This window comes from Hemiscyllium ocellatum, chromosome 47, assembly GCF_020745735.1.
Source record: "Hemiscyllium ocellatum isolate sHemOce1 chromosome 47, sHemOce1.pat.X.cur, whole genome shotgun sequence".
NCBI lineage: Eukaryota > Metazoa > Chordata > Chondrichthyes > Orectolobiformes > Hemiscylliidae > Hemiscyllium > Hemiscyllium ocellatum.
This window is the reverse complement of record NC_083447.1, coordinates 19,633,390-19,657,555: the sequence shown is the minus strand read 5'-3', so window position 1 is coordinate 19,657,555 and position 24,166 is coordinate 19,633,390. Positions and strand designations below refer to the sequence as shown.

The 24,166-nt window shown below is 41.6% G+C and overlaps 1 protein-coding gene across 1 annotated transcript in view; it reads right to left on the bottom strand.

The window, feature by feature from the left end:
* Positions 1 to 24,166, bottom strand: part of LOC132836783 (ras-related protein ORAB-1-like) — a 45,207-nt gene that overhangs the window by 8,517 nt on the left and 12,524 nt on the right. The window contains exons 2-4 of the mRNA XM_060856246.1: positions 8,886 to 8,958; positions 3,060 to 3,155; positions 1,112 to 1,207 (exon numbers count right to left, since the gene is read on the bottom strand). Coding sequence (XP_060712229.1) covers positions 1,112 to 1,207; positions 3,060 to 3,155; positions 8,886 to 8,958 — 265 coding nt within the window. The remainder of the gene's footprint in view (positions 1 to 1,111; positions 1,208 to 3,059; positions 3,156 to 8,885; positions 8,959 to 24,166) is intronic.

Here is a 24,166-nt window from a genome sequence, read left to right as displayed (position 1 = left end):
ATAGATGGACATCTGATGCCAACAAAGCTCTGGGCAAAGTACTGGGGAAGGTGGATTAGAGTAACTAGAAGGCTGCTTTTTGACTGGTGCAGATTTGATGGGCCAAGGGGCTTTCTGTGCTGTAAATCTTACAGCATTGGAGTGAGTAACTTGCCAAGTCAAGAAAGAGATTAGCACTGAATAGCATTGATTTAAGGAGGCTTAAATGCATATGATGGAAGAAAAGGAGCTATACCAGTTGCCAGGTGAGGCAGCTGAGTGGAGTTTAAAAACAGACAGCACAAGTGGACCTGCCAAAGAAAAAAAGTTATAGCACTATTCTAGAGGAAGTCTCAGATGAAACTAACTTGGCTTCAGACCTAGTGACCATGTACAAGAGGAAAGATTGGACTGAAAAATAGAGGCAAGAATAAGTGCAAAAACTTAGAATAGAACAGGAGAATTGATGAACCAAGCACAGAAACTATGTTGCAGAACATTTAATCAGTTTAAAGCAAAAGGTAGGAGATGAGATTTGTTCTACAGCACAAGTGAATGATTACTGGTTAGAGTTTTCGTAGAGTATATGCATAGAAATTCAGGATTTAGTCAGGGGGGGAAAAAAAGAGAAGTGGTGTCTAGACAAAACTCTAGAACTGAAATCAGATCAGGATTGCAAACAGGGCAAGTAACAAAACCTCAGCACAGTTGTTCAGATTTTTTCAGAATTCAAACTGAATGGAAACAAGATGCAGTTGAAGTGAGATCTGGACCAAAACTCAGCATTTTGTTTGGAGTTGGCAGTTCCAGAATGGTACATGCCAATGGCACTAACTGGTGTTCCAATTATCAACAGCCAAACTTTAGTTCCCAAGAGACAATTCAGACTAGTTATTTCAGGCAAGTTCCCAACTGGCTTCCTTAAAGGCAAAGCCATCTAGTCCAGATTTCTCATGTAGTCTGTTAGATTATGTATGAAGCACAGTTGTTTACCAAGGTAAATGGATCAATTTAGGCATTAACTACTAACCATCATTCCTTACATAAAAAGGTGGGAAAGTAATGTAGAAGCAACTGTCCCATATCTATTGTGACCCATGCCATTCTAAATAGGTAATAATGCCCATCCTACCTGATCTGTGACATCATACACAATAATAATCCCATGTGCTCCTCTGTAGTAACTGGAAGTAATGGTCCTGAAGCGCTCTTGTCCAGCTGTATCCCACTGAAACACAGGTTATAACTTGTTAAAAAATGTCAATGGTCCTGATTTGAAGTAACTGAGTGCAACAAGGATTTAGAGTTAGATATACAGCACAGCTAGACCCTTTGGTCCAACTCATCCATGCTGACCAGATATCCCAACCTTAAATCTAGTCCCATTTGCCAGCACTTGGCCTATATCCCTCTGAACACTTCCATTCTTATCTAGATGCTTTTAGTAGTAATTGTACCAGCCTCTGTACTTGTACAGAGTAATCGTACTTCCTTTGGTAGCTCATTCCATGCACACCCTCTGAAAAGGTTGCCCCTTAGGTCCCCTTTATATCAAAGTTTCAGAAACCAGTTGCTGCAATGGGGTCCAAAGGAAAGCATTTGGCATCAGGGTATTAAAATCAGTTTAACTTGCAAGTTCATTAGAACTCCATTACCATGTTCCTTAATCCTTCCAAGTGATTTGCTTCATGTTACTGTCCTTACAGGATTAAGGAAGAGTCTACCTTCCAAAAGGTGTCAAATCTTCCACACCTATCAAAACATTTCCTCAATTTTTTGTTCCATGGAGAACTTAACTTTCCAACCCAAATCCCTCATTGTAGCAATCATTCTGGTTATCTCTGCAACCTCAGTGCTTCACATTTAAGTTGTGACCACACTTGTACAACATATTCTGTTGGGGTCTAACTGGAGTTTAAACGTTAAAAGATAAAACTTGACCACTTCTGTATCACCTCACTTGATAAAATTTATCACTTAGCTACTCATTCTGGTTTCATGATGCAGATATTTGAATTGTTTAACAGTTTGCTTTAATTTGTGCATGATTTGACACCCAGCTGACTGGTAGCAACTCTTGGGAAACAAGATACTTCCCATCTTCTAGTCTTAAACTCAACCATTTACCCCAGTCTTTTGACTTTATTAAATTCATACTGACCCTCCTATTCCACAAGCCCCAAAAATTGTCATCCACCATGGCAAATTGTCAGCATTCAGTACAAACCCTCTAACCTTGGATAGAGGAAAAAAAGGTAAGTTGGCTGCTGTTTGTACAAGAAACTCAAAACACTGATAGCTTTTCCCCAATTAAGGATTCTAAAACTTAGAGTATAGCTCATATTCTGAAAAGTGCTCAATATCTGCCACCTTTAGAATCCTGACCACTGGAGAATTCACAGCAACCAAGGGATACAAGATACTAGGCCAGTGACCAAGCCACCCCAATCATAGCCAGCTTTTTCCAATCAGAACTTTTCCCTCAACCATTCACTGCTTCAATTAGTGAATCCTGGCATCCCAAAGCTCCATGTTAAAGTCTGTTCAGTTCTGTCATTTTCTCCCCCCCCCCCAAAAAAAAGTGTTATTGCAATAGACAATGAGAAGATGGCTCAAGGGTTCCTATTTGAAGTGATCCACCAGAAACTACACCACAAGAACACAATTTCTCCTTGCCTGCACAATGGAAGTCATGGATCAAGTCTCCACAGTATTTATATTGGATTTGGACTAGAACAAGGCTATATTCTTTCCCTCATCTGCACAAAACACTTGAAAAGCCACTGCACAGCAAGTGTTACCCAATTCAAATATAAACAACCTACTCATGCACCTCACCCCACTACAAGTGCATAAATTCTTGTACCTGGAGCCAAAGAAACCACACCCATAGGTCTGATCAAATTTGATTTTCTTGCAAGTTCTGAAATGACAATAGTTATTCAAGCTCTAGACAATTAAAGCCAGTGTTTGATATAATTGGGAGTAAACAGGAGTTGACCTTTAACAAGGTCAAAGCAAATAAAGTTGAACTGGACCGTCAAGAAAGTGTCAACTATAATCCAGACAGACATACTTACAATCTGTAGCTTAACAGTTTTGCCCTCTAATTCTATGGTCCGGATTTTGAAGTCGACACCAATGGTACTTATGTAGCTTTCTGTGTATGTATCATCCTGAAAAAGAAACCAGGCTTATGAGGGAGCTAGATAGTATCACTCATCCACTTCCTGCCTCTAACATCCATCACCTGAAACTTATCAGAAGTTGACTTGGTTATAATGAAGATGCATTCAGATTTCTGGGTCATCCAAAATAAGTGATCCACTTATTTCATAAAATTATAAATTTAAATTGCTTGAATTTAGTGTTAGAAATAAGCTTACTGTCACCAATAGTGACAAACCACCGAATTCTGTAATGAATTAAATAGCCTGATTCTCAAAGTTACTGGAAACCAATGACTGAAGAGTTAACAATTCTGCTCAGTTTGAAAAGCATAAAAACAAGGTGAAGCAGCCAGCGATTTTAAAGGTTCATGTGGTTATTGAAAGTTACCACAATCTAGGTGCTATAGTAAAGCAGTGCAGACAGGGAAAGATCAGAAGTGGCCCAAGGAAATAATAGCACCTCAAAAATTGAACAATTCTACAGTCATAAAATTCTAAGGCTACAGTTAAGCATGCCACACTTGGAAATCAAACTTATCCAAGGGAAGCAGACTCTGGTAAGGGTTTTGACAGTATCTGATGATCAGTACTGGAGAATAAGTAGCAATTCATGAACATTGAAAGGTCATTCACTTCAGTTCTATTGTTGGATGCAGCAAAAAAGCTACAAACCAGAATTTGAGGGTGGATTCCAACCTCATTTGGAGTTTACGGATCAGGTGGAATAAATTTTAGATCTTAATAGCCTTGGATAGAAGACTACAGCCGAAGGTAAACCCCATCCAGACTAAAAAAAAGATAGTCACTAAAATCAATACAGTTCCTTGTGGTCTGGCCAGGCAGTGATCAAGGACTTTGAGATTTGAAACTCAAGGAACTTCTGAATGAGCCAAAAAGAAAATAAGTTAGAAGCCATGAAAACCCCTTGAAAGAGATTTGCAAGTTCACTATGCTGCCATTTTAAATGGCAAATGAAACTACTGGGAACTGGACCAAGAATCCTGAACTTAAAACATTTTTCAGCCATTCACTAATCACCCTAACCTCTTACTTCATTATGGGGTCTTCAAATAAGGGCAAGTGAAGACATTAATTCAGTGCCCTATTGGATTGACTGGGAATTAATCACAATAGCCAAAAGACTAGATCATATACTTTCAAACTAGAAACATTCAAGTAAAAACAAACTTGAGGAAAACTGGATTTGCTATTTTCTCCCTCAACAAAACTTTTGGCAAGAATGTGGAGCAAGGATAACACTTATATGGCATACCAGCCACAGCTGGAACTTGCAAGGCCAGGAGAAAGCTTAAGACCTATTTGCTGTCATGCCTCCAAGGTAGCAGGTTGGAAATCAAGGCTCACTATTCCTGGACTAGTCATAATAAAATTGACCATGCAAAATGTCTGTATCAATTGGATGGACCTAGGTACAAAAGTATACAAGCCTCTTAATTGCAATATAAGCACAGCTAACATTAGCTAAAATATAAGACTGCATCTTTTGAAAACATTGTTGCCCTTGCACCTCAGCCCTTAAAGACTTCAGTTGCTCACACCTTAGAGATTTGTGGTAGAGAACTTAGTTATGTTAGTAACATTGTTAAAATTGAAGTTGATACTCAACTCTACCTCACCCATGCTTACTACTTTTCCAATAAAGTTTTCCATTTCCAAAAGCAGCCAGGGTTTGTAATATTAGAATTATGACAAGTAATGTATGATTTTTTTAAACTCAGTTTCAGGATGTGTTGAGGGTGAACTCAGCCACCCATTAATTGAAGCTGGCCACAGTTTAGACCACAACAGCATTTTACTATTAAAACAGCCTTCTGTCACATTGAAACAGCGAATCACCTTCAAGATGAGTTAATTCTGTTTTGGCTAGTGAATTTAACATTCCATGAAAGGGCTACTAGCTTAACCAGTACATTCCAAAGGGAGGCAAAAATCATTGGATTTGTGTAAAACCACTGACCATCTTTGACCTGTATTTTCATACTACATGAACTGAAGATCCAAATCAAGAAAGTGAACTAGCTTAGCTAGTGACAATTAAATTTGACATGGCTGACAAAAAATGCTTCCATTGCAGCAGAACAATACTAGGTATTACAGTCACTAAAGTAGAACACCATGTAGAGATGGTGGAACTCTACTACAGAGGTGAACAATTAGATGTATAAATGGGAAGCAGCTAAAGCAATAACACAGTGGAGGCTGTGAAGCACTACATATCTGCTAAGGCTGTAGTACTGGTCAATAATAAAAGTGCACTATAAAAGAGTGTTCCCTCATTTGGAATCTAATAGTTGCTTAGAAGGAATGTCACTAATGCATATGCATGCGTACCTAGGAATTGGTCATTGGTTCTGTGGATTTTTTGGCTGATGACCCTGCATTTGGTTAAAAACTTGGTAGGCTTTGAGCAGAGTGGAAGAGGAGGTCCTCAACCATTGGCATTCCTTTCCTGTACTTTCACAGGAATAAGAATTTTCCCTTCAGACAGGAATTTGCTCCTAGTTTTTTTCTAGGAAGTCCCTCAAGCACTGGAATTTTGCACCTTTCAGGGACCTAGACAGTATGTCCTTTGTCTTCCTCTCAGATGGTCTTTCTTGGAGAGAATTCCTCAAAATCTGACATCAAGCATGTGGCTAGCCCACTGGTCTTTTTTTCTCCCACATGATCAGCCAATGCTGGTGCTGAGCTGCTTCAAGGGCACTAGTATTAATACACCAAGGCTCTTAGCTGATCCACAATTTCAAGTAGCAGCAATGGAACTTCCAAGAGTCTCTAGGATGTCTCTGTAGTCTGAGTTCCACAGCCATGTATAGTTGGAAGGTGCAACTTCCTTATACAGTAGATTTTTGGTATAAGCACTATGCCAGTGTCAAAGACTCTCATCCTTGGGTGTCCAAGGGCAGAACTAGTTAGATGTGGCAATGAATCAATACCAGCCTTAGATAGAGGTAGCTTCCATGTTAAATGTTCATTACTGGAAGCTGACCCGAGACAGGCTAAGAAACTTGCATGAGGCCAAGACCAATTCTTTAGTAATTTCTATGAAGGCATTGAGACAGGCTTGGAGGATTCTCAGATATTGTCATGTCCATGCTGATGTTCCAAAGTTCCTGTTTTAAACAAACAGGTTGCTAGAAAAGCTCAAATTTGATAGGAAAATGGTTTGTATGCAAAGGTAACTGGGAGAGAGTAAAGGAGTAAACAATAGTAGGGATAGCACCAGTATAAAGAACAGTTGGACAAGAGCATGAATAACAATTTGACTATGGTGATAAATAGGACTCCCAGCACTTGTCAACTTGGATCAAATAGGTCTGACTCATCTCCTGCACTCCCACCCTCACCCCCTCTGCAATAGGGATAGGGTTCCCTTGTCCTTACCTGCCATATCACCAGCAGCGATCAGCCACTAAGATGCTACCAGACATTCCCTTCCAAATCCTTCTGCAGGGACCATTCCTTCAGAGACACTGGCCAACTCTTCCTTCACTCAGACCACACCAAGGGCACCTTTCCCTGTAACTGAAGGTTTAACACCTGCCCATTTACCCCTTCTCAGTATCCTGAGGAAGCACCTTCCAAGCAAAACAGCACTTAACCCAGTCTGCATTCACTGCTCACAATGAGTTCTCCTCTATATTGGGAAAGATGAAGTTGGGTAACCACTCAGCAGAAGGCTAGTCCTGCCTGCAAGAGAGCTTCTTGTTGCCTGCCAGTTTACCCCCACCATTCCCTGGTCAAAAGCTCCACCTGACTTGCTGCAATGTTCCTACAAAGCTCAGTGAGCTGGAATACCATGTTTTCTGCTTGGAGAGCCTGCAGCCCTCCAGACTTAATGCAGAGTTCAATATTTTAAAGCCTGAACTCTTCATATTCTAGCCCCCTACCCCACAGGGTGCCATTACACTATTGTCAGCCACCAAGTCTCCAATAGCTATTCACCCTTTTAGTCTGATTGTTATTGTTCCCTTCTGTCCAACTGTTGTTCTCCCCTTTGGTCTATCCACTGTTTACTCCTTACCCCATCCCTGCCTTCTGCCGATGAACCAACATTTTCCTAGCTATCATCAGCTGAGAAAGGGTCACCAGACCTGAAGCATAACTGATTTCCATTCAATGCTGCTGATCAGTGAGCTTTTCCAGTTTTTTTAAAAAAGTTCTCTTCCAGATTTCAATTGGGGTTTAAGTTTGAAATTCTACCCATGCTGTAGACAATATCTACATCACTGGGAAGCTTGCTCTGGATAGTGGGAAGACAAGGGTGATGACATCTCTTGACTAAAGGATTCAGTCAAATTACCAGTGGGAACCATCCAACATCTTTGTCACTGAGGAATGAGACTGGAAAGTAATGGAAGAAATGGAAGGAACTAAAGTGCTTTGCAGTATTCAGTAGAAAGCACAAGTGGTGTACCAACTTTGACAGTTAGGAATAAGGAGTGTAGTTGCCACTGATAAGGAAGCAGGAAGGTCTGAAGGTAGATAAAATCATCCAGACCTGATGGGCACAGAGTTCTTTGGAAGTTGTCACAGATAGGGTGAAGGCATTTAACATGCTCACCTACATTGCTCAGACCTTTTCAGTATAGTTGAGACATGCTGAGTTTGTACAGAATGTTGGCAAGTACTTTGCACAGTTCTAGTTGCCCTGAATATATGGAAAATTAGAGGGTGCAGAAGAGATTTACCAGCATGTTGCTGGAACTAGATGGTTTGAGGTATAGAGGGGCTGGGACATTTTCCACTGAAGTGTCTGATGCGGAGGGTGACCTTGGAAGTTAAGATCAGAGGGTCATAGATAAGGTGAATGGCTAATGTCTTTTCCTTGGGTAAAATAGCTCAAAATTAGGGTTTAAAATAAAAAGGGAGAAAGATAAAAGGGACCCAAGGGGCAAGTTTGTCAGAGGGTGTCTCATATGGAATGGTAGATTGAAATGCAGTTGCAACATTAAAGACATTTAGATTGCTACATAACTAGGCAAAGTGGAGGTATATGGGCTAAATATAAGCAAGTGGGACTGAAGGTTCTGTTTGTGCTGTATGACTTTCAGATAGAGGAGTTGATGAATCTCACTGGACAGCTTATTTTTGACAGGGTCTTCCTTAGCACTGTCAAAAGTGATGTCAGATCAATGAAGGCCATGTAGTGGTTGATGTTCTGACATTTCTCTTGGCATTGTTGAGCAGTGAAAATCATGTCCATAAATCTAAATTTGGACCCAAGTACTAAAACATCACAACTGAGATATTTGTACAACTCAAGCTAAACTTACCACTTCAGAAGTTCAATATACTGACAGGCAGTATATTAGGGTAGCAAAGCTCTTGCTAATCTTACTGGTGTTAAGATTAATTTACTGAAAGATGGAACTTGGTGACAACATACTTTCTAGGTCCTAAATTCTGTAATTCATTCTTTGGGGCCATCCAAACCTGGCTTTGGATTGGTTTTGATGGCCTTGTCTCTAGTGGACTGGCATACTTGACAAATCATAGCAAGTGGGAGCCACTTGTAATACTAGAGGTATGCCAATTTGGCTGATTTGCACAGCAACCTCAAGTCAGTCAGTCTTAATATAAGTAGCATTCAGAAATATGGTAGGTCAAGGGGAATTGGGTCAATAACTTAGCATCTCAAATACTATCTTAAATTGTACTTTTCAGGACAAGTGATATGACCTGATTGTTGTGCATGCTTTTCTCACAAGTACTTACAGCAAACCGGAGCAGCAGACAAGACTTGCCAACACCAGAGTCACCAATCAGAAGCAGCTTGAACAAGTAGTCACTAAAAGGAGAAATAGTTTAGATAAAAAGCAAGCAATTGTGTTTCTGCAACTATAGAAGTAACCAGCCTTTAAGTGTACCAGTTTCCCATTGGGATTTCACTCCCAGCCCAAGTCAGGAACTGATTAAAGATTACTGTTTTAATAGAGAAAAGTTAGACAAAAAAACCATGGGTATTTCCATTGATGGAAAAAGGGAGAATCCTCATTGAAAGGTTCAAGTTCTACTTGAACATTTCATTTAATGGGTGTTACTCTTCCTCAATAGCAGCTTAAACCAGGCACTACTTTGGCCACAAGGCTCCTACTAGTTGAGGGAATTAATAGCCCTCAATCAATAATGGTCACCAGATTTGAAAATGCTAAAACAGTCAGGCTGCTGGTTGTAACTTTAGTTCTGCACAACTCAGGCCAATTTGCTGCTAAATCACAGGTTTAGCAATTACACTAAGTGATCAGAACTTGATCAGGTAGTGCTGGCTGTGTACTATTGAGACTTTGCAGAAAGCACAAGTTAGAGTCCTGCTCAATAGCAACCAGTTTGTATTGAAGAAACTCCCCAGATCCAATCCAGTTTTTGAAGATCTCTTCAGGCAAAGATTACTCTATGAACACAGACTTACAAATTCATTCCTAAACAATGTTGCAGTCACCAAGGAATCAGAACATTGAGGTAGCTTACCATCAGGTGGCAATTGCCATTACATCAGTAAAGGTTGGTTAACCCCAGTTTGATACCAAAAAATTGCTAATCTTAAAAGAAAATGTTAGCCCAATTGTAAGACAACATTACATGGAAGAAATTTACAACAGAAGCAGGCCAGGAAGCTATCTAGTTTAATCTCACTTGATCTCTTATCTATAGCTCAGAAGGCATGGCAAACACTCATGAGAAAGTATAGTGAGCAGAAACTCTATGTTCCTGACATTGTCATAAGATGCCATGCCTTTGTATTTTCTATATTCAATTATCTTTATTACCTGCATCTCTGCAGGAGATCACTATCTGCATTCATTTGCAACCATGCTTATTTCCCACCTCCACACTGATCTTATTCTACAGCTCAAAGTGAATGAATCCAGGATAACTGAAGGAAATATCTACAATTTACCAATTGAGGATTAGTTGATGTGCAAACTGTATCTTCACACTTAGTAACTACTTGAAATGCACTTTGAAAACTGCATTTATGTTTATACGCTTACTTCAGTGATCAGTTAAAAATCACACCACCAAGTTATAGTCCAACAGGTTTAATTGGAAGCACACTAGCTTTCAGAGCAATGCTCCATCAGGTGATAGTGGAAGGCTTGATCGTAACAATTTATAGCAAAAATTTACTGTACATTTTTCAATGATTTCAGTTAAGCCTTTCATCTGTTAGAATACAGAGAGTTTCACTTTTCATGCGTAAATCTCAACTTTTTTTAAAGCTGCATTCTCAGGTTAGCTGTTAACAATGTGATAGCTAGACAATGTTGGTGTTGGCCTCCTGTGTTCTGTCTATACCATGGTTAGACTGATTCTAATCTAAAATAAATGCATGCAGTTTATGTAAAACTTGAGCAGAATATAACATAATGCAGCAAGTGTTACAATAGAGCCCTCCAGTATCACCTGAAGGAGCAGCACTCCGAAAGTTCGTATGCTTCCAATTAAACCTGTTGGACTATAACCCAGTCATGTGATTTGTAAACTTTGTACACCTCAGTCCAACACCAGCATCTCCAAATCATTACTTCAGTGATGTAATATTTCCCTCAAAGTGAGGCAGACCAACCAGTCCAAAACTCACCCAAAGTTGAGCCAGTACAATTGGTTAAGTTTAGGATCAGAAAAAGCCATCTAACCTAAACAGCCTTTGAGTGATTTCCCATCATGACATTACCAAGACACCCTACATTTCACCCACCACAGGCCTGAAAAGGAACGAAATCACAGGATTCATAGCTAGCTCACTGGGTTTGCAAGATTTTAAACCGCTTTTCCAGCAATACAGTCTCTACCCTTCACTAGAAGTTAATAAACTTGCCACTTCCTTCAGCAGGTCTTAATCCAACCCATTGACCCCCTTCTACATAGGAGCACCACTAACTACAAACATTCCATATCCATTTCATGCTAAAATCCACTTGAGGAACTTCAAGCAATCTGTACTTGGCTCACTGACTACTAGACTAGTACAACAGACAGGGTGAGGCAAACCCATGCCTGGTTTACAGTCTAGTTATTGACAAATATCAAATGTTTTTCATCTTTAGCTAAAAGGAGATTTGTCTTACCATAGGACCAAGTCCTTAAATTTTGAAACTTCCATTCTTGAAAGATATCCAATACCAGCAGGACAAAAGTCTGATGCACCTCCATTGCATTCCCAAGGCAGTAATCTTTGTTAAAGAAACCCAACTTTGAATCCTTATAACCCTTTTAGTAGCATGAATCACTTTTGGTCCAACTAGTCCCCACCAACCATGTTCCCAAATTAAAAACTGGTCTTACTTGCTGTATTTGGCCCATATCCCTCAACTTTTCCTATTCATGTACTTAAACTGTCTTGTCATAACTGTACCTGAATCCAACAGTTGACAGTTCATTCCACACAAACCAAAGTTGCCCCTTTTGAAAAAAAACTTAGTTAACTGTTCTAATGTCTTCTCCACAGATATGGCCCAAATACTCTTAAAATGCCTTAGGACATTAACACCAAGACCTAAAACAGCAGTCAGCTTTGCACAAGCAATCCTGATAAAACTAGACAGATCTACAAGCAGTAGCCATTTGCATTGGGATATGCATGCAGGTAATATCCTTACTGCAGAACTAATTTCATAATACTGAAGTGCAACTGACCTTTACTCAGTAAATCAGCTCAGATCAGTTGGGCTCAACTAGTGTTAAAAGTTGCCACTCATTTCCCCTTTGTGGTTCTGCTAACTCAGGAAATTAAAACCAAGAACCTGCTTTTCTGGTACTACTGGAGAACCAGAACTAAAGGTAAGTCTGAAAACTAATCGTGTTAGGAATTCAACTCTAGGTAAACCGCTTTAGCTGTACTTTATCATTAATTACAGAACAGTACACTGGCATCAAGTCAGAAGTGATTAAAAGCAGGCCAATAAGAAGTTTGCCCTGTTAAACTGAAATTTCACAAGAGATTAAAATTCCTATCTGTCCACCAGAGATCATTTTTACTGAACAATTTTCCATTCTACATCAATTGGTGTCCATGGTTTTAGGATTTGTTACTTTATTTTTACCCCAACCTTAGTAGCACAGCTTGCTACCTTGTTCAGCTAGCTTTAGCAGTAGCATTTATTCATTCAAACATGGTGATAGGTTTGCCTGTCAGGGCACAAGAGGGGTTGTGGGAGGTTAATGCCAGTTTGATCAGATGTCCAGACCCTAGTGATACAGTTTTAATGATTTAGAGGAGGGAACTAAAAACAACCTTAGTGTGCAGATGAAAAAGGCTAGAATGTGAATGGAGATAGCCTGCCCAAATCTCCCCAGCTCTAAGTGGGCAAGTGCAGTATAATGTGGATAAGTGAGGTATTCACTTGTAGCAAAAATAGGAATAATTTGTTTGAATCTTTAAAGTGAGGAAAGGTTCAGAGGTGCCTGGCTCATTGAAATTGAATGAGGTGTAAAGGTGACAAACTATTGGCCATCACAGCAAGATATTGGAATACAGGAACATGGATATGATGCTGCAGTTATTGGTGAGACCACACCTGGCATATGGTATTGCAAGTAATTAGACCAAAAACTGCAGAGAACACAGCGAAGGTTTATCAAATTTATTCTGGGATGACAAGACTGATGCACGAAGACTGAGTCAGTTAGAACTGTAAAATTGACTAGAGTTAAGAATGGGGAGGATTTCAATTGAGTATCAGGACTAGACAGATTAGATGCAGGAGAGTTCAGACCCAAATATCAAAATATTAAAATAGGACCAAGGTGAAGAAAGATTTCTTCACCGAGTGGAGAGCCTATGGAATTCACTACCCAGGAAGTGGTTGAGGCTAAATACAGTGAAGGAGATAGCTCATGGTTAAATTGAGTTATTGATCAGCCACATGAATGACAGTGCAGGCTTCAGGGGTTGAATAGCCAAATCTATTTCTAGCTAGGTTTCTCGATGCATCTTTGCAGGATGTCTCAATATTTCTCAAAATAACCTGCTCAGGTGTTACAGCAGGCAGGTTCTGAACCTGTCTCGGGGAGGACACTACCACAAGAGCTCTTCAGTTCTTTGTGGTAGGTCCTTCAAAGGATCTTCAGCTACTTTAGTGGCCTTCCTTTCAAATGTTAGAAATGAGCATGCTCACTAATCATAAAACCTCCATACCCATAACTCCAGATAGGGAAGCAGTTCATGTCTCGAGGGAGAAACTAGAACATTCTGTTTGAGACATTTGCCTATACATCACAAGTGTCAATGACCCTCTCCAACAAGGGAGACTAACTTGCACTATAGGAGCAGATCAAAGGTTGAATTAAGTGGTAACATTGACTCCAAATCCTTCCATCTAAAAACAGTATAGCGTGGTGAATACATCCCACTTGTCTGGTGAGTGTAGCTCTAACATTTAGTAGGAGGGCATGCTCAAAAGGAGGGAAGCTCAAAGGAGAGTCAGCTGTACTGCATGGCAACAGATCCTTCAGTCCAACAAATCTATGTTGGCCAGATATCCTAAACATGTCTAGCCTCATTTGGCCTATACCCCCAAACCTTTCCTACTCCTACCCATTCAGATGGGAATGGAGATTGTACTAGTCTACCACTTCAATACACAAGCCTCTGCATGAAAAAAGTTGCCCTTAAGTCTTTAAGTCCTTCCCCTCACCTGAAACCTATGCCCTCTAATCTTGGAGACTCCCTTCTTCCCTACCCCCCCCCCCCCCCAGAAGATCTTATCCATACCCTTCTGATTTTAAGCCTCAAGGTTACCCCTCAGTCTGAGCTCTACAGAAATTAGCCCAACCTATTCAGCCTTCCATATTAACTTAAACTGTCTAATCCTAGCAACATCCTTGCAAGTCTTCTGAACCCTTTCAAATTGCACATCCTTCTATAGCAGGGAGACACCCCCAGAATTGCATTCAGCATTCTAAGTAAACACAGTGTCCTGTACAGCTGCAACATGTCCCTACTCAATGCGCTGACCAATAAAGGCAAGCATACTAAATGCCTTCATTAACCTACCTGCAACTCCAGTTTATGAACTTTACTCTAAAGGTCTTTGTCCAGCAGCACTTCCCCAGGACTGGACCATTAAGTGTCTAACTGCTGTCCTGATTTGCCTTTCCAAAAGGAAGCATTCACTATCCACTACACCTCCAATTTGTGTTCTAAGTTTACTAACCATGCTTAGGTTCACATCCAGATCATTTATGTACGTTACAAAGTGCAGCAGATCCAACACCAATCCTTGCAGCACACTGATCACAGGCCTTCAATCTGAAAAGTACCACCACCACTACCTAAAAGCTTGTATATTCAAATGGCTCATTCTCCCTGTATTCCATGTGATCAAACCTTACTAACTTGTCCAACATGAATTTGTCAAATGCCTTACTGAAGTCCTGCCCTCTTCATTATTTCAAAAACCTCACGATTTCTCAGACATGATTTCCCACATAAAAGGCTATGTTGACTAACCCTTAGTCCTTTCCTTCCAAATACATGTAAATCCTGTCCCTCAGGACTCAACTTGCCTACCACTGATGTCAGACTCACTGATCTATAGCTCCCTGGCTTTTCCTTACCACTTTAGTGAACCTCCAGTCTTCCAGCACCTCACCTGTGACTATGATACAAACCTCAGCAAGGAACCCAACCTTCAGCTTCCCATAATTCTAGAATACACTGATCAGGACCCAGGGCTTTAACCACCTTTTGCATTAAAAAGCATCCAGCAGCACCACCTCTAATGGAGATTTTCTAAGATATCACTATTTCACCACATTGTTCTATGCACCACTCAACAGTAAGTGATGCAACACTCCAGATTACCCCATCTCCCACATTGCTGGTCTTTCAGGGGCCCTGGTTACTCTGGTCCTGGATTTGTAGGATCCCTTCTAGATTCTCCTTCACCCTATTTGCCAGAGCACTCATTCGTATCCCTTGTCCTTTTGATTTCCCTCAAGTATATTCAATTCCTTGAGTAAAAGATTCACCTGATCTCTGCTGTCGATAATCAGATACCTCCTTCCTGTTAGTTGGAGAAAACAAATTTGTCTGGTTATCCAGCATTCCCATGCTAGAAGTCTTGCCTTTCACCTTAACAGGAAGGCACTGTCCCTGGACTTATTCTCTAGCTTTTACCTGTAAGCATTTGCCCCCAGCTTGAAAGTCTTGCACTGTCAAAAATTGGCCAAGTTAGAACTTCAACATTTAGATCTGTTGTTTTTCCCCCCAGTTAGAATTACTGGCCCCAAAATGCTTTGAGTCATCTGCACTGCCTTATTTCCTCAGGTCAGGTTTTGCATTTTCTGTGGTAGGTATATCCACAAATCAAATTCTTGTACATTTAAATTTCTCTCCATCCAAAACCTTATTATAGAACATAGAAGGATACAGCGCAGTACAGGCCCTTCGGCCCTCGATGTTGCGCCGACCGAATCCTACCTAACCTATACTAGCCCAATAACTTCCAAATGCCTATCCAATGCCCGCTTAAATGACCATAAAGGAGGAGAGTTCACCACTGATATGGGCAGGGCATTCCATGAACTCTCAACCCGCTGTGTGAAGAATCTACCCTAACATCTGTCCTATACCTACCACCCCTTAATTTAAAGCTATGTCCCCTAGTAACACCTGACTCCATTAGCGGTAAAAGGTTCTTAGTATCTACCCTATCTAAACCCCTAATCATCTTATACACTTCTATCAGATCTCCCCTAAACCTTCTCTTCTCCAATGAGAACAGCCCCAAGTGCCTCAGCCTTTCCTCATAAGATTTTCCTACCATTCCAGGCAACATCCTGGTAAACCTCCTCTGCACTCGTTCTAAAGCTTCCACATCCTTCCTATAGTATGGCGACCAAAACTGCACACAATACTCCAGATGAGGCCTCACCAGAGTCTTATCAACTGCAACATGACCTCAGGACTCCGGAACTCAATTCCTCTGCCAATAAAGCCCACGCCCAGCTCTGCAACTTATCTATATCCCGCTGTAACCTACCACTTCCTTCCTCACTATCCACAACTCCACTGACTTGTGTCATCCGCAAACTTGCTTACCCAGCTTTCAAGTCCTTCCTCTAGATCATTTATAAAGATAACAAAAAGCAATGGTCCCAAAACAGATCCTTGTGGTACACCGCTAGTAACTGCGCTCCAAGATGAACATAATCCATCAACTACTACCCTGTCTCCTTCCAGCCAGCCAATTCCTAATCCAAACCTCTAATGTATCCTCAATGCCATACCTCCGTAGTTTTAGCATTAGCCTATCATGGGGAATCCTATTATGGCAATCCTATTCTTTTTGAAAAGAAAATATCCCCTTCCACAACCACCCTATTCATCTTACATAGAGATCTCCTTACAAGTTTCAGGGGCAAGTTTTTTTTTTTAAAAACAAATACAATGGTAGGTGGGGGGAACTGCCAGGGTATTTAGGAACTTAGATGAACACAAAATATACAAGGACAAGGGATATGGACCAAGGGCACGCAAAAGGGATCAGTTTAATTTGACATTTGTTCAAAGGGCCTGTTCCTGTACTGTACTGTTTTATGTTCTAAACTAGAAAGGTTGGCACCATCCAGACAAAGCAGCACTACATTCACAAACTTTCTCCACTGACCTGCAACAGCACAATCTTCAAAATGCACTATGGAAATTCAAAGCATCTTCAAATCATTGTAAACTTGCAACCCTTACCTTAGAGGTCAGACCTGAGGACATTACCCATACAAATTCCCTTCCAAGTCACACCATCCTGATTTGCCTGTAAATCACTTTACAGTCACTGGTCAAGATTCTGGAACACCATAGATATATCTACATTGTGGGGTAGTTGTAAGTAACTTGCCACTGGGCAGCATGATGGCTCATTGGTGCTAAGGCAGCAGTGCTAACCAAGCTCACAGGTTCAATTCCAGCCTCAACTGTTTGTGGAGTTTGCACATTCTCCCAGTGTCTGTGGGTTTCCTCCAGGTACTCTGGTTTCCTCCCAGTCTAAAGATGTGCAGGTCAGGTGAATTGGCCATGCTAAAATTGTCCAGTGTTAGATGCATTAGTCAGAGGGAAAAGGTGTCTTGATGGGTTACTCTTTGGAGGGCAAGTGTGGACTTATTGGGCCAGAGGGCCTGTTTCCACACTGTAGGGAATCTAATCTAGGTCTGGGCAAAGGCAGTCACTATTCTTCCTGGACTTGTGAACTTTGTTAAAGAGCTGAAAAATAACCTTTTACCTTTTATTCAGCTATCTAGTGCAGAGTTGCCACAGGTGTCTTTGATGGGTCACCTCCACTCAGCCACTTAGTCTTATTTCTAAAATCTGCTATAACATTTTGCTATAACAATTGACAAATTGGGGACACCTAAAACAAACTTTTAGATTGTGTTGGCTGCAGCAGCATTACATCACTTCAGTGTTCAAAACTTTTCCTATAACAGTGTTGCACAAGAATGCAACCATTGCTATAAAACCAGCTGTACCTTCCTTGCATTGCTCTAATTGACTTCTGAATGCAGAAACAATAGGTATCCCATCTTCAAGTTGAGCCATTAAATGAATTGGTGAATTTTGCCTGGATTTCATATTTTTGTGCAACTTGTCATTTATGTAGGCACATGTCAGGGTAACAACTTTACTTTTCATGTAAAAGCATTGTGGCAATATACTTTGTTTAAGGAAAATACAAGCCAATGAAACCTTCAAAGGCTAGAGTATGTGCAAGTTGTTGATATTTAATACTAAAGACACCTTAGTACAATACACTTGCTGTAGCCGTAAACCAAAGGCAGGGTTACATGATGAAGGAACAGCATCTCAGGAGATGACTTAATTGTTAGGATCTTAACTGTTCCAAGTTAAATCAAGTAACCATCTTTAAACCAGATGTGGGGAGCTTAACTAAACATTGATTTATGCATTAATTTTTGATCGGATGAAAGTTAGGTGGCCCGATTAGCAAGTTTGCAGACATGAAAATCCGAGCTGTAGAAGTGAGGAAGGTGGTCAAAGGATAGTATATAGATCAGTTGGAAAATTGGAGGAGAAGTTAGATATTTTAAGTTTATGTGAAGCATTCTGGAAGGTCAAATGCAGGGAGTATACAGTAGATGGTAGGACCCTTGGGAGCATTGATATAAAAAGGGAGTTTTGGGTACAAGTCCCTATCTCCCTGAAATTGACAACATGGTAGTTGTCATCAAAGAGGTCTTCATTGTTCAGAGCATGGACTCAGTTGGAAAGTCATGTTGCTGTTTTATACAACTTTAATTAGGCCACATTTGGGGGATTATACAGTTCTGATCACTGCACTGTAGGACATGGAAACTTTGAAGGTGGTGTAAAGGACATTTACCAGGATATTGTCTGGTTGGGGATGCATTAGAGGTTGAAGAAACTGTTTGCTAGAATGTTGGACTCAGGTGATCTGCTAGAAGTATAAAATGGAGATGCACGTATCAAGTGGATGCCAGTCCTTTTCCTGGAATGGAAGTATCAAATGCTAGCAAGCAGAGGTTTAAGGCAGGAGTAGGGAAGTTAAAATGGAGGAATTTGATTTCCAGTATACATAGGGTGGTAGGTGCCTAGAATATGCTACCAAGGGAGATGGAGGAAGCAGATAGCAACATTTAAACAGACATCCCCTCCTTTTCAGTTGATACTAGTCACATGCAGGCAGATGGGATAAGTGTAGAATGGCATCTTACTTAGCATGAACACAAAGGCAATGACAGCAGTCTATCACTAGATTAATCCCAATTGCAGCTCTTCACTACAATGCCAACCTCACCAAGCCAGTGGATAAAGGGGGTGCAGTGGTAGTTTGGCACACTGACCTCTTACACCACTGAAGCCAGACACCAACTAGAAGACACCTCACTCTCCTTGACCATGAACCCACCCCTCATCACCAAACCATCTCCAGACCATAGAACCTCCACCTCAGGAGTAGATCTCCCACCCACAAACTTCAGTCCAGGAGCCCTGCACTGCCAGATTCTACCTCCTTTCAGAGATCCACAAGCCATTGTCTCAGCATGTTCCTGCCCCACTGAACTTATCCCCACCTACCTCAATTCTGTCCTTATCCCCTTAGTCCAGGAACTCCCTACACGTGAAAGATACCACCCACATCCTCCACCTCCAAGACTTCTTGTTTCCCCAGCCCCCAACACCTCATCTTCACCATGGAGATCCAATCCCTATAGACCTCTATCTGCCATGACCAGGGCCTTCAAGCCCTCCATTTCTTCCTCTCCTGATATTCCAACAGTATCCTTCCACTGACATTTGTTTTGTTGAACTGGTCCTCACCCTTCATTTTCCCTTTGAATCCATCCACTTCCTTTAGAAGGGTAGCCATGGGCACCTGTATGGGCCCCAGCAATACTTGTCTTTGTCAGCTACATAGAACAGTCCCATCTTCCATAGTTACTTGGCACTAATCCCCACCCCATGCTCCTGTGATTTGAGCTATTCAACTTCAACACATTCCACCCTGACTTTAAATTCACCTGGACCCTATGACAACTCCCTCCCCTTCCTGGGGCTCTCCATCTCCATTAATGACAGACTTGACACTGACATTTTTATAAATCCACAAACTCCCACAGCTACCTGGATTACACCTGTTCCCACCCTACCTCCTGCAAAAAAAAACTCATGTATTCCCTCTGCCATATCTGCTTCAAGGAGCAGTTCTACCACAGATCACACCAGATGGCCTCCTTTAGAGACCACAATTTTCCTTCCCACATGGTTGAAAATGCCCTCCAACACATCTCATCCACATCCTCACCCTCCAACCGTGACAAGGACAGAACCCCCTGGTCCTCACCTTCCAACTGACCAAGCTACCAACCTTCACTAAACCACATCCACCATAATTTCCACCACCTCCAAACAGACCCCACCAGGAGATATTTCCCTCACTACCCCCTTCTGCTTTCCACAAAGACTTCCCTGATTACCTGGTCAGGTCCACACCCAACAACCCACCCTCTTGTCTTAGCACCTTCCCCTGCCAACACAGGAATTACAAAATGTGTGCCCACCCCTCTTCCAAGTCCTCAAAAGGAGCCTTCCATATCTAAAGTTTCACCTGCACATCCAATGTCATTTATTGTATCCATTGCTCCTAATGCAATCTCCTCTACATTGTGGAGACTGGATGCCTCCACAGAGCACTTTAGGGAAATCTCTGGACACCCAGACCAGCTTCCCCTCTGCCAAGGATATGCAGGTCCTGGGGCTCCACCACCCACCTGGAAGAAAAACACATGTTTCCCCCTTGACTTCAACCCTAGGGCATCAGTGTGGACTTCACCAGTTTGGTCATTTCCCCCTCCCTCACCTTACCCTAGTTCCAAATCTTAGCTCAGCACTGTCCACATGAGATTAGCAGGTAGGACAGCTCCTTTCCCATGTATTCACTCTACCCTCCCCTGACCCATCACCTCCATCCACCCATTGTACTCTGCTACCTTCTCCCCACTCTAGTTCCCTCTACCTTAGAGGGTTCTTGCCTCCATTCTTGAAGGGCTTTGGCCCAAAACAAAAATTTCCCTGTTCCTGATTCTGCTGGACCTGTAGTGCTTTTCCAGCACCACTAATTTAGACTGTTAACCCCATGACTGAGCTAGTGTTCTGGGGACCTGGGTTGAAATCCCACCATGACAGGGGAAGGAATTTTGAATTCCAAATTTTTATTGAATTAAAGTGTCTAATGATAACCATGAAGGCATCGTCAATTGTTGGAAAACATCTGGCTCACTAAATTTACTTTAGGGAAAGAAACAGCTATCACCTGGTCTGACCTACATGTCATTCTTGACCCACAGCAATGTGGGTGACTCAAATGCCCACTGGGCAATTAGGGATGGGCAACAAGTGCTGGCCAGTGATCCTCATCCTAATAAATAACAGACAGACAGAGTGGGCCAAAGGGTCCATCAATGTCATGGAACAGGAATAAAGTATGAAAATGTAGCAGTGGTGATTGTGCTCATAACTCATTTAGTTTAAGTGTTTGGTGAAAAATGCCAAGTGCAGTATTAGAGGAAATGTATCACTCAAGGAATTGCACTGAAACTGACATGGTCAAGAAAATCCAAAACTGTGCTCACATAGCAAGTTGAGCATTTCTGCAGAAAAATCAGGCAGCTTAAGTTAGATTTGTTGACTAGCATTACATTCATGATAGTCATCAACCCCAAGGATAGAAAAAACAGCTTGAATTTCATTTCATCTCCATAGAGGAGAAATATAATGGAGTTCTTCCACAATAGAATAAGGCAACTTAAAGGGGCTGAGGGGATGAACAGAGGATGAAGATCCTAAACAAGTGTTTAGTCTCTTCAATAAATACTGGTGAAGCAGAGAACTCTGGAGAAATAATGGTTTGAGAAGAGCTCACATTGAAGTGGGGGTGCCAGAGGGCTTTAGTGTACCCCTGGACATAGTGGAAAGCTAGGAAAGAAATTCAGGGCCCCTAGCAGGGATATTGTATCATTGATAGCTGTGGGTGAGGTGCCAGAAGACTTGAGGGTGGCAAACATGCCATTTAATAATGGCTACAAGGAAAAGTCAGGGAACTATAGACCAGCAAGCCCAATGCCTAGTGGGCAAGTTTAAGATTCCCTATAGTATGGGAGCAGGCCCTTCAGCCCAACAAGTCCACACCAACCATTCCCCTACCCAGTATTTACCCTTGGACAATGCGGCATGGCTAATTCACCCAGACTGCACATCTTTGGATTGAGGGATGAAGCTAGAGCACCCAGAGGAAACCTGAGCAGACAGGGAGACTGCAAACTCCAGTCACCAGTTCTTGGAAGGGATGCAGACAGAATATATTAGAAAGGAAAGGGATGATGGGGATAGTCAGCATAGCTTTGTGGGTGCAAAATTGCACACTAAGCCTGTTTTTTGAAGAGTCAACCATTATGGATGAAGGCAGAGTAGCATATGTTGTCTACATGGGCTTTGACAAGCTTTTGCATGGAAAACTTAGCAAGTTTGGATCATGTGGGATCCTGGGAGATGAGTGCCAATTTTGTCTAATTGGTTAATAGAGCAGGGGGGGTGGTAGAGGGTTGCTCAGATCACAGACCTGTGACCAGCAAGGGTTAGTGCTTAATCCACTATCATTTAAAATATTTGTATAAAAAATAGGCATAAGTTTATGACGACATCAAGTGATACAGGGGACCCTTCAGTGAACACAGTCATCTCAGTACAATGGGATCTTGATCAACTGAGGAATGGCAGATGGAGTTTAATTCAGATAAATGCAAGGTCTTGCATTTTAAGACAAACCAGGGCAGAACAGGCATGGAGTCAGACCATGAAAACCAATCCTCGAGTCCAAGCCAACCACATTCCCAATTTAAACTAGCCTCACTCTCCAGTCAAAAGTGTGGTGCTGGAAAAAGCACAGCTGGTCAGGTAGCATTGAGCAAGAGTTGACATTTCAGGCATAAGCTCATGAAAGAGCTATGCTCAACATTGATTTTCCTGCTCCTGAGGCTGCCTGACTTGCTGTGCTTCCCCAGCACCACACCTTTTGACTGATTGCCAGTATCTGTAGTCTCAGTTTCTCCCACTTGTTTGGAGGGATATGGACCCTTTCCTATTTGTGTATCTGCCAGAGTCTAAATGTCATATCTGCACAAGTGCACCTACATCTACCACTTCTTCTGGCAGCTCATTCCAGACACCATCCTCTGAAAAATGTTGCTTCCCTAGGTCCCTTTCAAGTCTCTCACCTTAATTATGCCTTAGTTTTGAGCACTTAGGGAAAGATTTGTTATTCACCTGACTTATAAACCTAAGGTTACCCTGCAACCTCCAACACTCCAGAGTAAAGGTCCCAGCACAAGTTGGACCAAAAAGATCTGTTTTCATGCTGTACATCTGACTCTCTCCTTAACTCAAACCCTCCATTCCTGGCAACATTCTGGTAAATCTTTTCTGAACCATCTCCAGGTTAATCTTCCGTTACAGGGTGACTGGAACTGCACATATTACTCCAGAGCAGCCTCACCAACATCCCGGACAACCTCAACATGCCCTAACTCCTATAGGAAAATGACTGAGCAATCAAGACAAATGTGCTAAGCACCAGCCTACCTACCTGTAAGAAATCTCAATAATGTACCTGAACCCCTAGGTCACTGCTCAGCAATGCCTACCATTAATTGTGCAAGTCTAACATTTTTAAAAATTAGACTACCTTCATCCAAACTGCCACTCCTCAGCACATTGACCCAGTGGATCAAGATCTGTGTCATGTCAGATAGCCTTCACGGCCCATTTTCCACCAATTTTGACAGTTATGATAGGTCCTGGGGAGTGGCAGAGGGACGTGGGGTGTGGGTGCATAGTTCCTAGAGTGTGACAGGTAGTCAGGATGGTGTAGGTGTTTAGCATACCTTTCCTTTATTGATCACTGCATGATTACAGGAATTGAGATGTCTATTACAGCTGTATAAGACCACTCAAGGCCACATTTGGAGTATGAATTCTGGTCAGCCTGCTATGGGAAAGTTATTAAACTGGAAAAAGGTGCAAAAGATTTAAAGATGTTACGAAACTAGAAGGTTAAGTTTGAGGGGCTGGGACTTCAGAGCTCAGAGGGAGGGGATGACCCAAGAGGTTTTATAAAATTGGAGGGTCTAGATAAAAGGTGAATAGCTAAGGTCTTTTTCCCCAGGGTAGGAGAATCTAAAACTGAGGGCATAGGTTTAAAGAGGGAGGAGAAAGATTTTAAAAACCTAAGGGGCAACTTTTCAGAGGATGGTGTATATGGAAGGAACTGTTAAAAGGAGGCTGGTACAATACAACATTTTAAGTAAATCTGGATGGATAAATGGATAGGAAGGGCATGTGGACCAAATGCTGACAAACGGCACTAGATTAATTTAGGATATCTGGTCAGCAAGGGCAAGTTAGACTGAAGGATCTGTTTCCATTATTTACAGTGGACTATTTAAAACAGACGATTGAGGAA